The sequence below is a fragment of the Ambystoma mexicanum genome, chromosome 13 (assembly GCF_040938575.1).
Source record: "Ambystoma mexicanum isolate Mex_15411 chromosome 13, UKY_AmexF1_1, whole genome shotgun sequence".
Lineage (NCBI taxonomy): Eukaryota > Metazoa > Chordata > Amphibia > Caudata > Ambystomatidae > Ambystoma > Ambystoma mexicanum.
The window spans coordinates 623,434,409-623,448,678 of NC_090938.1; the positions used below are offsets into that span (position 1 = coordinate 623,434,409).

Sequence of the window (14,270 nt, forward strand, 5' to 3'; positions counted from 1 at the left end):
TTTCTTCCTGGGTTAGTGGACCACGGACAGCACCTATCTGCATTGGTTCTGAAGCACCCGATACAGTAGCTGGAGGGACCAAGGCCAAAGGTGTGGAAGATCTTTTTTCACCCCTCCTTTCTGCTCGTCGGAAGTCTATTTGGAGGACCATATCTAAGAGTTCGGAAAACGTGGTTGGTACAATCGGGACCGTTTACAAGGTATCTTTAAGCGAATCTGACAATCCATGATAAAACATAGAGGTTTTTTTATCTTCCGGCCAGCCGGTCTCTGCGACTAACTGGTTAAATCTAGCTAAATAGGCCAACAAAGATGATTCACCCTGATGTAAACTTAACAATTCTAGATCTGTGGCTTGTGTTTTATAACGGATATCAAAGACCCGACTCATAGCTCAATCAGAGCATCACAATCAAATAATAAGGGGCTACGTTGTTCAAGTAAAGGATTGGCCCAGGAGGTGACTCTGCCACCGAGATGAGACAATAAGAATGCCGCCTTTGTTTTAGAGTCAGGGAATGAAGATGGTCTGCATAGAAAATGCAAGCGACATTGATTTAGGAAGGTGCGATAAGTACGGGGATCGCCGCAGAACCGTTCAGGTTGAGCTAATGGGAAATGGGCTGTCATAAAGATGGGTCCCGTTTCTTGTCCTGCCAATGCCCCTCCTGCACCAGAGGGTGCCGTTGGATTTGGAACAGGAGGATTAGCTGGTATTTCATTAATACGTTGTTGAGTGGCGGTATGAGCAGCTGTGATATCCGCATGTAACTCAGTAACCCGATGCATGATTTGCGCCAGTGCATCGTTTGGGTCCATTATAAGGCTTCTGATTTTGTCAGGATTGCCTGTGCGGGCTTGCCCTCGTAGTGTAGCGATGAATTCTACCCTACAATATAACCCTGTGTGTGACTACAATGAAACCAACACCAGGGATCGATTGTTTGGAAGAATGGACCCAAACGCGTGGCAGAAGACTCCCTAAACCGGAAAGGAAAAGATTGGTTAACAACAATCTTACTTCTTTCCTAAGCAAAAAATGTAACAACTAAATAAATCTAATACCTTAATGTAGATACTCAAAGACCCCAAGGGAAGAAACTTGAAAACAGTATCACAGAATGGGAGCCCTGGAACTCTGATTCTAAGCACAAGAGGAAACACAATGGAAAAACTTCTACATACTCACAAGTGACCAAAGCATGATGGAAAAGCAAAACAGGACAGACACTTCCTACCATAGGTGGTTCAGGAGACCAAATAGAAGCAATGAGTGTCAGGAGAGGAGGAGTTTTATGAAGTTACGGTCACATGATCGTAACGTGCATCTGACGTCAGATGCATCAGCGTCTCGCACTCAATTTCTATGGCAACCTCCACCGGGAAGAGAAAGAGGTGTACTTTTGTGTTGGCCGGGGTCCGCAAGATGTTTCTTTCTCCCTAAAAGGGGTTTTATGTGTTTGGCGTCTGTGAGCGCGTGTGTGTACTTCGTACCCTGGAATCTCCATACTGTCTCTGACAATATGGAGACGGAATCGACCTCCCTTGATTCCTGACATCCTATAGCTTGGAGCTTTTTTTGGATGCGTCCCTGGAACCACCCAGTGGACTGACCAGCTCCATATTGGGCTAGTGTGACAGAAGGGTCACTGTTCTATGTGTTTGCCCAGAACGTTGGTGATCTCCAGCTAGTCCTACAAGTTGCCTTTCAGTCAAGTTTCAGCATCCCAGCAGTGACAGGTCCTGTTCTGGAAGACTTCCTTTGTTCGCGACTGGTGAGACGCCTGCTGTCGCCCATGTTTGGTAACTTTCGCTGAAACTGGCATTTCCTTGTCTGGTAGAGTGTCTTGAAGAGTCCTGCATCAGTGCCTGATGTATTTCTTTGCTGGAAACGGTTGCACTCAGCTCCTGGACCTGACCGGAAAAGTCCTTGCACCTGCAGCTCTTCAGCATCTTCTACTGGATCCAATTGGGGGAAAACTACCTCCAACGACCCTCCCATTCGACCTGCCAAGTCGTTTGGGCCAATTGGAGTAAGGGCATTGATTAGGTGCAATACTCACCGGTGCCCCTATATCCTCCATTATAAAGATTGTGAAGAACTTTGATGTAGATTCCATTCCATTGTTTTTTAAACGTTTGTTGACACAACTGCTCTGTAAATCCCTTTGAAAAACTTCTGCAACAATGTTCACATCCACAGGAACATTTCCTAACATTGTCCCATCTTCAAAAGGTACTTTATGAACTTTTGGGCACAAGGCCTCTTTCAACTTAGGGTTGCACTCATAATAATTAGGCTTCTATTCCTTTGGACTGGGTGTACGATTGCCTAATTACTTACGTTCCCTTTCAGCTGGTATACAGTGATAAAATTGCAGCAAAAATGTCGACTGTACAAAACATTGCGGCACAAATGCTGAGGTTTGACCCGTTAAAGGTGTACCCCATTATACCATTTAAGGGGAGCAGGGGTGGTATAATGGGTCCAGGAGTTGCTGGGGTGTCCCCCGCATCCTTTACATGGATTGCGGCGGCAAAACCACTGCCTTTTTGCCGCAATATTTTGTGTCCACAGCCATTTTTGACACAATTTTAACACATGGAACCTTCCAGCTGTATTAGTTCGTTGTATGCATTGTTTTAACCAACTGTGAGTGGTTATATGTTTTATATTTAGAGTGTTGTGAGATAATATTACCTGCTTGATTCATTTTTATAGAGTGTTTTTGGGCTTACTATAAATAGAGTCTTGTTGTACTCACCTTTCTAAGTACAATCATTGTGTATTTCACTGTGTGGACTTGGTGTGGACCCCTGACCCCACTTACCGCTCCTGAGACTTATCCATGGCCACTCATTCATGCTTATGTTGATTGGGTTTGGCTGAACTCCCAGAGTCCCCTGCTCCCAGTGTCCCCTGTTCACTATAACTAGGGTAGCCTCCTAAACTCTGTCCACCAGGCTAGATTTCAGAAATCCACACCTACATCGGCGGGATCAGACTGATGTGCCAATGGATCATCTTCTATGGTATGATGTTAAGAGCTACAACGGGATTAAGGTCCTCTTGCGTGGGAAACAAAGCATATTAGCAGGGATCTGCAAACTGTGGCTCTCCATGTGTTTTGGACTACAACTCCAATCAGCCCTAGCCAGCATTCTCGAAGGTGAAGGATCATAGGAGGCGTAGTCCAAAACATCTCAGAAGCTGCAGGTTGCAAAATCCTTCCACCGAACAAGCTAATTTAGGTTTTGTTCGCTCATTAAGTGGACTCCCGTAAATATGTGCATGAGTATGCGGTTGGTAGTTGCAGACATTTTGGGTGTAGTAAAGCAATTTCTTGGGGCACAATGAGCTTTCTTTTGCAGGCAAAGGTCAACAACCAAAATTTCAATGAGACTCGGTTTAGGAAAGGAAAGATGTAGGTTGGCACAAGTCTGTTTTCATATGCATCAGAAAAAAATTGGCCATTGAGATGGACAACAAAAGAGTCAATAGAAAGGTGTCCCTTTATTGTCCAAAATGTGCCTGTCTGTCATGTCATACATGCATGCATAGGAGCATACATGTATACCCACATTCACATATAAAGCAGGTAGTGCTGAACGGGAGTGATGGAGCAGGAAGTCTTTGCCGTGCCATCTTTCAGGCCTTTTAAACCTTGTTCACCAAAATCACCAAATTCATAGCTTTCTTTTAACCAGCCTTTTAAATAGCTTGGTGGGTTGAGCGCTGACTGCAACGACTGGCTAAAACATTCCAGTCAGAGATTTGAATCTCAATAGGGGGCAGCACGGTTTCTTAAAGGGACATTTCGAACTGCAATAGTTTCCTAGTAGTAATGTGCACCGTTGTCCACATTTCTGCTGCGGTCAATACCATTTTCTAAATGAAAAATCCTTTCCTGGGGAACGTGTTGACCATGTGCCGTACAATTAATTATCCTTGTTTTTAATGAATGACGAAATTAAGAGCCAGAATTAACACATATTAACAAATTATTCCATTCTATGATTTGCATTAAAAATCTGTACTGGTTAAATTCATTGATTCAAAATTATCGGGTTTACACCAAAATTTCGAAAAAGAAAGGTCGAATGCACATTTACTGTGCATTCGACCTGATATAAAAAATTGAAGCCCATAATACCTAACAAGGGCAGCGGGGTTTGCAGGGGTGTCCCCCCGCTCCCCTAGTTCGGTATTATGGGCTGCGAGGGTTGCAAGGGTGCCCCGCGCATACATTAAATGGCCAGCGGGTGAAAATAATTCCCAAACACTCGAATTACAAAATGCAAACAAGCAGGCATTGGCATGTTATAATTCGCGTTTTTGGGATTCGTTTTATAATCAACGTTATCATCAAATACCCCGAGTAAATAGCTGGTACAATCGACGCTCCTTTTCCCAAATAAACATATATATATATATTGTTAAAAAGCAGAATGGCATTCATGAATATTTTGAGAACTCTCCCCCCACTGCGTCGTTTGAACCGGGCGAATTGCCAATTTATCCGAGGGTCCTGCTTTCAATTACTTTTCAAATGCTTGTTTTGCAAGCGATATGCCAGGAGTCACAACTAGAGGACACGTATAACAGGGCGGTCTTCAGCGCCCCTCCAAGTGTCAGTGCCTCTGAAAGGCAGAACCTGGGAGTTGAGGTGAAGCTGAGGCAGGGTTGCAGTCCGAGTGCAGGGAGCTGCGCGCTACCTCGGTCACGCGTTGGGTCTCCAGCAATGGGGCAAGCTCGCTGAGGAAGGTGTTCACGAGTCCGATGTTCCCGGGGGCAAACTGCAGTAACCTGAGCTATGTGTCAAAACTGCAGCCCCGAGCTTTTGTTAATTTGATAGGAGGGGGGTCAGCTACTGCTGCACCTGCCTGACAGGAATGTTTGGAAGGCCAGTGCGGGACGCTTGTCAATTCTTGTCCACGTTGGCTTCTTTGTCAAGCTTGAGAAATGCTTCCAGGTGACGGGTCGCAACTCCCACTTTGCAGACTATAAATGGGGAGGCTGTGGCTGGGGGAAGCTGCACTCTGGTCCTCTTGCAGAAGCTGCCTTGTGACTCTCTTTGCCCTGGGCCTGTCTCTTTGCTTCTTGCTGCCATCATGAATTTTAACTTTTCCAGAGTGGATATGGCCGGCCCAATGCCGGGCTCTGGAGTTCACCGGAAGGCTCTCAGCATACACGGCGGGGGCGGGCATGGTGACAGCTTGATTTCCCATGGCCGACAGTCCATCTCTGTGTCTGGAGGTTTCTCATCTGGCTTTGGTGGCTCTGGCTCCGGTGGGGGCTACTCTTCCGGAGGCTATGGTGGAGGGTTCGGCGGTGGATACGGTGGCGGGTTCGGAGGTGGATCCGGTGGCGGCTTTGGAGGTGGATTCGGTGGCGGGGCTGGAGCATCCTCATCCATGCTTGGCGGCAACGAAAAGCACACCATGCAAAACCTGAACGAACGTCTGGCCTCCTACCTGAATAAGGTGCATGAACTGGAGGCTGCCAACACCGAGCTCGAGGGGAAGATCCGCGCCTGGTACGAGAAGCAAGGGGCGTCTGGGGCCTCTGTCACACAACGGGACTACGCCCACTTCTACAAGACAATTGAGGAGCTCAGGGCCCAGGTACAGTAGCACGTGAAGGGAGTATGGTTTGGGTAGAGGTAGAACCTCCGTAAGACAGTCAATCGGAGTTAGTCTCTAGATCCAGAGGCTTAGCCAGGATCGGCTAACAAGTCGGGCCTGAAGCTAATGTAGTGGCATTAACATCTATAAATACCCACACAGTGCTGCTGAGTGGGCATTTACAAATTTTGGGTGGGCCTTGCCCGCTTAGGCCCTACCCTGTCTATGCCTCTCTCAAGAACATGAATTACTTCGAGAAGCATCCTCTTATAAGTTTGTGTCATATCCGTTGCCATATTGCCAGGTTTTCTAGTAGATGTTTCAAGATTTCCATGCTTTGTTTTAGATGCCTCTCCTCTGCGCGAAGAAATGAGGAATGCATTCTAATCTGCCAGTGTTGGATTTCACTTGTCAATGTATTTGTCATGCTTTTTTTCTGTCGTTACTTTGTTCGTTTGTTTGTTCATTTGCTTGCTCGTTCGCTCAATCATTAATTCATACATTTTTTAATTCACTAACAGAGCGCCTGGGGACCAATTCCGTTGGTGACGGTGCGCTATATAAGTACCTTTAACATAACATAACTAATTCACTCAACCTTGCTTCCGCGCATCCACAAATCTATCCATCCATCAATCCACCTGCCTGGTCATTCATTAATTCACATGTTCATGTATTCATTCTTTATCGTTGATGCAAAAATAGAGTCATGCAGCCATGTCCTCATTTGTTCATTCTTTCATTCATGCATGCACCCACCAATTCACCGAGCTCCACACAAACCCACCCATACACCCACCCATCAACATATCCATCCATTTATCCTCCACTCCGTCATTCATTTGCTCAATCATTCACCCCTTCACTCATTAACGCATCTATCCAATCCACCCCCCACCCACTAGCCCACACAGCCACCCATTCAACCACTCATTCATTACCTTTCTCTTTATACTGCAATTTAGAAGCCTTGCAACAGTCTGGCAGTGGTTTCATACTTATTTAACTACAGTTACACAATATTTGACTAAAGTGCTGAAAATAGTTGATCAATTTCGAAATTAGTCGAAATTATCGTTCACAATGATTCCTTGCATTGTTTTTAATTTAAAATTATTGCTGACATAAATAATTGTTTAAAACATAACACATACTAGGGTAGACACATGGTAAATACATTTTCAAATATTAAAAAAGAACTACAAGCACAGTTATTTTGAAACACTTTACCCATCACGTTGGGCGCGCGGCACCTGTGCCATGCATTTGAGGGAAAAGCCTGGAATCCCTGTTCACAAGTTTGAGACACCACCGATTTGTCAAGATATATAATTGGAAAACACAAACAAATTGGCAGTCTTGAATTCCCCATCCGTGTGTTCCACTGAAAGGTAGCAACTGGGATTTAAGACAAAGATATGAATGGCTGGACCATATTTAGTCAGCAAGACACATCCAGGGGCAATAACTTAAATGATCTATTTCACCGGGAAACACGGATATTATGTTGAAATTTTAAATTGGGTAATCTTCAAACATAAATGGATTAAGGGAGCGTAGGATGCCACCAAAAAGTGAATAGATTATGCCACTTGTGTGAATGTGCAAAATCTCGTTCATGTCATTTCCATTTGCCATGTGCTCTCTCACAGAGACGCTTTTTAAGTCAATTCGTTAAGATCTCAAGTACGCACTACTAGAACAGGGGTGGTACTTTTGTGTAACCCACCAAATAATGGGTTCTGTTTTAGTTTGTACACATATTTTAAATAGTTTGAATTTAAGCTGAGTTGCCATATCTAAATGTGTTAATCTTTGATGTAGTCATATTTTAGCTCCTGGCCTTGTATGGTTAAGAAACAAAGCTTCAAATGAATTGGATGGTTGGAGTAGGAATTTGGAAATGACAGTAATGCAGAATGAGGCTGTTTGCCTCACTCAGTTTCACTTGCAGGCCTAAAGCTGAGTCTGGAGCAAGAATAAGTGAGGGAGGAGATGTCTAATCAGGTTTTCCCTGGGGGCAAACTGCAAAAAATCTGAGCAGTGTTCAAAAGTATGACCCTGGAGGATGTCTCAAATTGCTACTTGGTTAAGAGGTGGGTGAGGGCCCCCTTCTGCTTCCCAGGAATTTCTAGTAGCCAAATACGGGAGGCTCGCCAGCTCTTGCCAGCATGGGCCTCTTTATCAAGGTGAGAAATGCATTAAGTTGACTATTTGCAGTTCCCACTTGGCAGAGTATTAATGCAGAGCCAGTGGAAGCAGACATGCTCCCTCTGTGACCTTATTTGCTCTGGGCCTGGTATTTTTCCTGTTGCCATGATGAATTTGAACCTTTTCCCATTGGATCCTCCTAGCAGAGGTTCTAGCTCTGGAGATGTCAAGCCACGTTTCAACATCCGCCAGGGGGTATTTTTTCGGCAGCATAAGTAGTTTACCTCCTAGTGGGATACACCTCCCTGAACACACTGGCCTTTAACAGCTCCTCTGTGGTTATGGGGGCAGGGTTCGGTGCTGGTATTGGTGGTGCCAGTGCATCCTGCTTCGTGCTTGGTGGCAACAAAAACACACCATGCAAAACCTGAATCACCTACCAAGATGAGGTTCGGGACCTTGAAGCAGTCAAAAGCAAGATGGAGGTAAAGTTTCCTGAGTGGTATGAAAAGCACTGGTACCTGGAGCCACCACCAATAAACAGGACTACGGCCACTTCTCCAAGACCATCAACGAGCTCAGGGCCCATGTATGATAGCATGTGCAAGAAGTATGTTTTGTGCAGATGTAGAACCTCCATAAGTGCCTATGGGAGCTAGAGGCAAACACATGGATCGCATACTGCTACCAGATTGTGTCACATCCATTGCCAGGCGACCAAGAATCCTAGTAAATATTTTAAGAAGTTGGGGGGCATCGTTTAATGCATCTCTTCTCCTTTTCCTAGAGGAGTGTGTTCAAATCTTCCAACATTGTATTTCTGCCCAGAGAGTCACGTGATGTATTTGTTCTAGATCGTTCACTCGTTCATTCGTTTATTCATTCATCAATTCATCAGCCCATTCACTCAAGCCACCATACACACATTCTTCCACTTATTCCCTCAGTCATTAATGTATTCATTCATCATCATTTTCATTGAATCCCACCCATTCGCATATAATTATATTAAATAATTATTCAACCATCGATCAATCCATAGATCCATTCATACATACATCTTCCCATCCATCCATGCATGCATGTATCCATTCATCCATTCACTCAACCATCCCATCTGCCCACTCAGGCAGTGATTCACCTAGTCAACCCCCATCCCCATGCATCCACTAATTCGTGCATTCATCATCTCATTCACTCAAGCCAACACCCAACCTCGAATCAATTAATTCATTGATTGGTTCATCCATTTATGCATTCATTCACTCACCCCACCCCCCACATGCATGCATTCGTTCACCCAACCCCACCCACGCATGCATTCGTTCACTCAACCCCCCAAATGCATGCATTACAGTGTAGGCATTGCCTCCTGTGTTAAATCTTTGCTCTGCAACTCCTAGTGGTTGTCAGCCCTCCCATTCTTTGGGGTTGACCTCTACCCCGCAAAGCTGTCTCCCACATTTGTGAGGAAACCACTCACGCTGGAGCAATGTTCAGGGCTTATTCGTGTCCTGTACAGCTGTGTTTTCCAATGTGCTAGAGATGCAACACATCTGAGATTTCAGTATTGTGAAAATGTGTGTTCCGCTCCAGTGGCAGCCATTCCCTCCCTTACTTTCACTGTCAGCATTTCGTCTTTGCCTTACTGTGGTCGGTGTGCCAACTGCAGGCTAAGGGACGATGCACACTGGTTGGTGGGACACTTTGAGGAACCCTTCCTCCTCCTCGCATCTATCCTCCTCCACATCTCATCGACCTCCCCTTTAAGGACCACCTGTGTGTATACAGCAGCTTCTGAGATGTAGGACATAGGTCAACTTGCCTCTGACCGTGCTCTCAACTGAAGCCATTGGCAGGCTTCACATTCATTGAGGCCTTATCTCCGCCATCATTCCCTTCCTCTTGTAACAGCTAAGTGGTTAGTGATACCACACATTTTAAACTGTGGCATTGCCAGGCTGCTCTTCCCACCTCTGCTGTAGACACTCTGGCCTTTGACTTGACTCTCAATGTGAAGGGCCTGTCTTTGAACTTTGAGTCATTGATGTTCCTAGAGGACACTCTTGGTTGCAGGTCTGGTGAGCTACTTAGCTCTCCGGGTGCCTGTGTATGCTCCATCCGTAGAAACTGAAGCTACTGAGTTGACTATACACCAGTTGAATGACTGACTAGGATCACCATCGACACCGGGAGAGCTTCTTTGGCCTGTGGCCATGTGTGCTGAGGTCACAGCCCATTACTACCACATTTCGTGTTACACCTCGACCTCCGCTCTCGAAGCATGCAAGAGCCTGTCTCTTCCAATAAATCCTATGTGAAAGAGGGGGCTTCTGTGGCATGGCTGTGGCTGCAGGGCCTGAGGCGCGTCCGCGCATGGTCTACCATTGGCTTCACTGAAGGCTTTTGGGCTGCAAGGATATAAGCCGGGAGCTGAATCACAAAGCTGGGCAAACTTTGGAAACACTGTTGAAGTTTCCTTTTCTTGGGGTCATGAACCTGAATTCCTCCAGGAACAAGTAACATTGTTGGGGATACTTGGTGCATTAGTTAGTTACTTGAAATAAGAACATTTCACAAATTCCAAAGAGAAACTCATCAACGTAGACTATATAATGACAGACCAGGGAAGTTATATCTAGCGATGGTCAATAACCATAGGCATCTTTTGACCACAGCTGTTGGTATAAATGTTCTTTGACATATGGCACACCCTCTTAGGTCATAATGCTAGAGTATGGGAGAGATTGTCAACATCACCCTGTGAGCCGAGGAAGCTATCCCAGTCATCTGCCACCGTAAAAGGCCAAGAATGGTCCATAGACCAAGTGATACAACAATCACCTGGAAACATGTGTGTGGAGTTCCTCCTCCAATCTGTACCCCCTCACACATAGACGAACCAGGTGAAAGCATGTATTTAGCAATGTGAAAGGAGCCAAGAGGAGACCCAAGCTTGAACTGCCGAAGTAAATCAACAAAAACACTGTCGACTCTCGCCTAAGGTCAATACACATCTTCATTACAAGTTTGGTAGTAGTGGTAAAAAATCTGTTTTTTTCTGAATGCCGGATGTTTTTTCTCTCTGCCAAAATTACGAGTTATGTACCTGAAACTCTTGAAAAGGTCTTACTTTTGCATGGAGGAAATTACCTCCACACAAAAGCGTTACTGCATGTGATATTAACGCACACAGTAATACTTCCTTTCCAAGATGGAGTTCTATCGTACGCCGAAATGGGGAATAACTGTGGGGCTCTGCATGACTCTAAATCATGCAGACTCTTGCAGTTACTGCATGTTTACCGAATCTAGTAGCGGGAAGTAAATGAGTCTCAGTTCTTCCAGAGGCACCCATATGGACCCATATGGACTGTTCAGTTATTCCCCATTTTGAAGTCCCATTGGTCTCGTTTGAGGATATGAAGTTCTGCAGCATAGGTAAAACCACATGCCATAACTCTTTGGTCTGGAGGTCATTTCCTCCACATAAAAGCAGGAGGTTTACACGAGTTTGCAAGTATCACCAAAGCCATAATGAGCCCTGTAGTCTCAATCAGGCCATGATTCGAAAATATGGGGGGAATAATTGTATATATTTTGTAGGATGCTGAACACGTGATAAACTGACCAATGGGGTTAAGATAATATTCCCAAACAGAAGTGCACCAGAAAAACTGGTTTGGTGTGGGAACAGTCAGCCACATGTCCTATCACCCTTTCAGAGGCGCCAAAGTGGCAAAGGCCCTTTAATTTCTGAGGCTGGCTGCTGGGCAGTGAGGATACTTATTAATTAGTTATACAATAACATTTATTTATTTATTTATTGTGCATTTGTAAGATGCTTATACATCAAATACATTGTGTTTTAAGGTGCCTACAGGGCAACAGGGAGGGAACATAGGAGTGAAATACAAATATAACAATGAAAGAAAGAGGCAGTCCTACCAGGCTTTGTGAGCATTCAGAACGTGCAAGTGCAGAGAGAAAGAAGGAATGAGGGAGGGGGGTAAGTGTTGGGAGTATCACGGGGGGAAGTGCGGGCAGGCAGCTGTTAAGTGACTTGGTGAGCGTGGTCAACTGCCAATACATAGGTAAGTGCAGGCCTGTGGTAGCACAGGCCAGTGGGTGCCAAGGCAAGTACTAGGGAGCGGGCGAAGGCTGAAAACAATTGGGTTTTTGAGGCCAGGGCCTGGGTGGACTCACAAGGGCCCTGGTCACCAATATCAGCAACTGTGGGATTTAGCAGAAGAGGTAGGAGGTAGGAAGGTCTTGAGGAGCTTCTGGAATTTGAGGAGCTCTGGCTCAAAACGAAGTGGAGGTGGGAGGCTGTTCCAGAGGAGGGAGCCAGCTGAGGAAAGAGATTGATCACCAGCTTGCTGTTTAGCGAAATACTTGACACACAGAAAATTGGTGCCAGAGGAACGTAAAGTTCTGGAGGGAGAGTATTTAGTGAGGATCAGTTGTACATAGCATGGTCCCCAGCCCCAGACAGCCTCATGGCTGAAGCAGAGGGATTTCAATTTGATCCTTGCAGCAACTGGGAGCAAGTGGAGAGATTTTAGAGCTGGAGAGATGCAGTCCCTAGGCTTCATGCCAAGGATATGTGTCGCAGCCCTATTCTGGATTAGCTGAAGGGGTCGTAGAGAAGAAGAGCTTAGATTTAGGAAGAGGCTATTGCAGTAGTTTAGCCTAGAGAGAACCAGAGCTTTAGAGACATTGAGCTTTTGGGGGAACGTGAGGAAAGGATGGATTCCTTGGAGGAGGTGAAGTTGAAAGTGGGCCTTCTTGGCAAGGTCCTGAATGTGAGGAAGGAAGGAAAGAGAGGAGTCAAAGGTGACTCCAAGGTTGTTGGCTTGAGATGAAGGAGAGGGGGGCGAGCCCATAGAGGGTGGCCAGAGTGAGGGGGAGAAAGAATGAGCAGAAATTCCAATGGAAGGATCTCAGTCTTCCTGGCATTGAGACAGAGATCATTGCAGGTACACCAGGACTGGATGGCCGATAGGCAGTCAGGAATGATGGAGAATGTATGGAGAGGATCAGATGGAAGTTTGAAGAAGTGTTGTGTGTCATCTGCATAACACTGGAAGTAAGGAGTATAGGTGAAGAGTAGGTGTGCAAGCAGAGCAAGCTAGATGTTATGGAGAAAGGTTGGAGCCCTGGGGGACACCACAGGTGGAGATAGAGATGGGGGATGAAAAAGATCCTGAGATACCTAGGGTATTGTGGAGTCATTTTATGAGGATGGAGTGGTTGACCGTGTCAAATGCAGATGAGAGATCGAGTAGAATGAGAACAGCTCGAGAGTTGGAATCGAGAGATACCAACATCTTGTAATATTCATGTTTAGACCCATCAGGCTCTAAATGTGTTTCACCACTAGGCAAATGGAAAATGACATGAATACAGCTAAGAAAGGGATGCCTGTTAAGTCATCAGAAACCAAGTACTCTTCTAACCGTGCATGTTGAAGTGCAGAGAGACAGGCTAACCAGCAGCACCTGCAACTTACTCTCCATTTCTTCTCATTTTGCAGCTCTTTCAATCCACCACTTCCAGAACCATCCTGGAGGTGGACAACGCCAGGCTGGCAGCTGAAGACTTCAAGATGAAGTGAGTGCATGTTCTTATTCATCAGTTAGTTCATCCATTACACATGTAGCATGTCAATCCCCTCCCTGTATGTATGCTCAAAATCTAGAGTTGATTGAAATGTGGTGTAATTTTGAGCATGATCACATTAATTTTTAATGGGCATTTATATCCACAAAGTCTACCACTACTCAATGGCAAAACAACTAAACACTTTTAAGTACCAGAGACAAGGAATATAGCATAAGGGACCCTGGGATTCACAAATCTTGGTCCAATCTTTGGGTCTCAGGGTCATAAAAAGGCTTCTTAGGGATACTAACTGCTTCCCTATCCCTTATGCCATGGCCCTTCTGAGCCAGGAATACCCTATAACTCTTTTGTAGGGTACAAATACATTATTATGAATCTAGGATTACATGTAATACACTGGATGTGATGCTGTCAGAGTTATTGTGTCCTTATAGACAGTGTTTTACATAATCGACTGCCTCAGAGTACAGACATACAGTCATACACTTGGTGAATAGGCGCCTAGAACTATATTTCCCGCTTTGAAGGAGAATTCTTATGACTATTATTATGATATATTTTTTATAGCACAAACCTAGCTCTGGTGCAACGGAGCACTGTACAGGTCATAGAGCAACACATTGGTAATGGGATTTTAAGAGGTCATCAAGTAAACATTAGTAATATTTATCACAGTGCAATATCCGGATGAGGGTGCCACCTGACTCGCTAGATGCCGTCCACCCATCTCCTCTCCACCACCCTGTACTGTTGTACCCCTCCACAGTGCCCCGCTCTATCCTACCCCCTACTGTATATTTGTTCTGTTGTTACCTCTATAAAGCATTCTGTTATGCATATTTATTGTTGTATACCTCTGTAAAGCGCTC

The 14,270-nt window shown here is 45.2% G+C and overlaps 1 protein-coding gene across 2 annotated transcripts in view; it reads left to right on the forward strand.

The window, feature by feature from the left end:
• The first annotated feature begins 5,019 nt into the window (after nucleotides 1-5,019).
• Nucleotides 5,020-14,270, forward strand: part of LOC138521583 (keratin, type I cytoskeletal 13-like) — a 30,076-nt gene continuing 20,825 nt past the window's right edge. Inside the window, exons 1-2 of one of the 2 annotated variants that reach the window (XM_069634525.1) lie at nucleotides 5,020-5,625; nucleotides 13,313-13,389. In XM_069634525.1, coding sequence (XP_069490626.1) covers nucleotides 5,113-5,625; nucleotides 13,313-13,389 — 590 coding nt within the window. In that variant the 5' untranslated portion in view covers nucleotides 5,020-5,112. The remainder of the gene's footprint in view (nucleotides 5,626-13,312; nucleotides 13,390-14,270) is intronic. The other variant, XM_069634526.1, reaches the window with a different exon arrangement.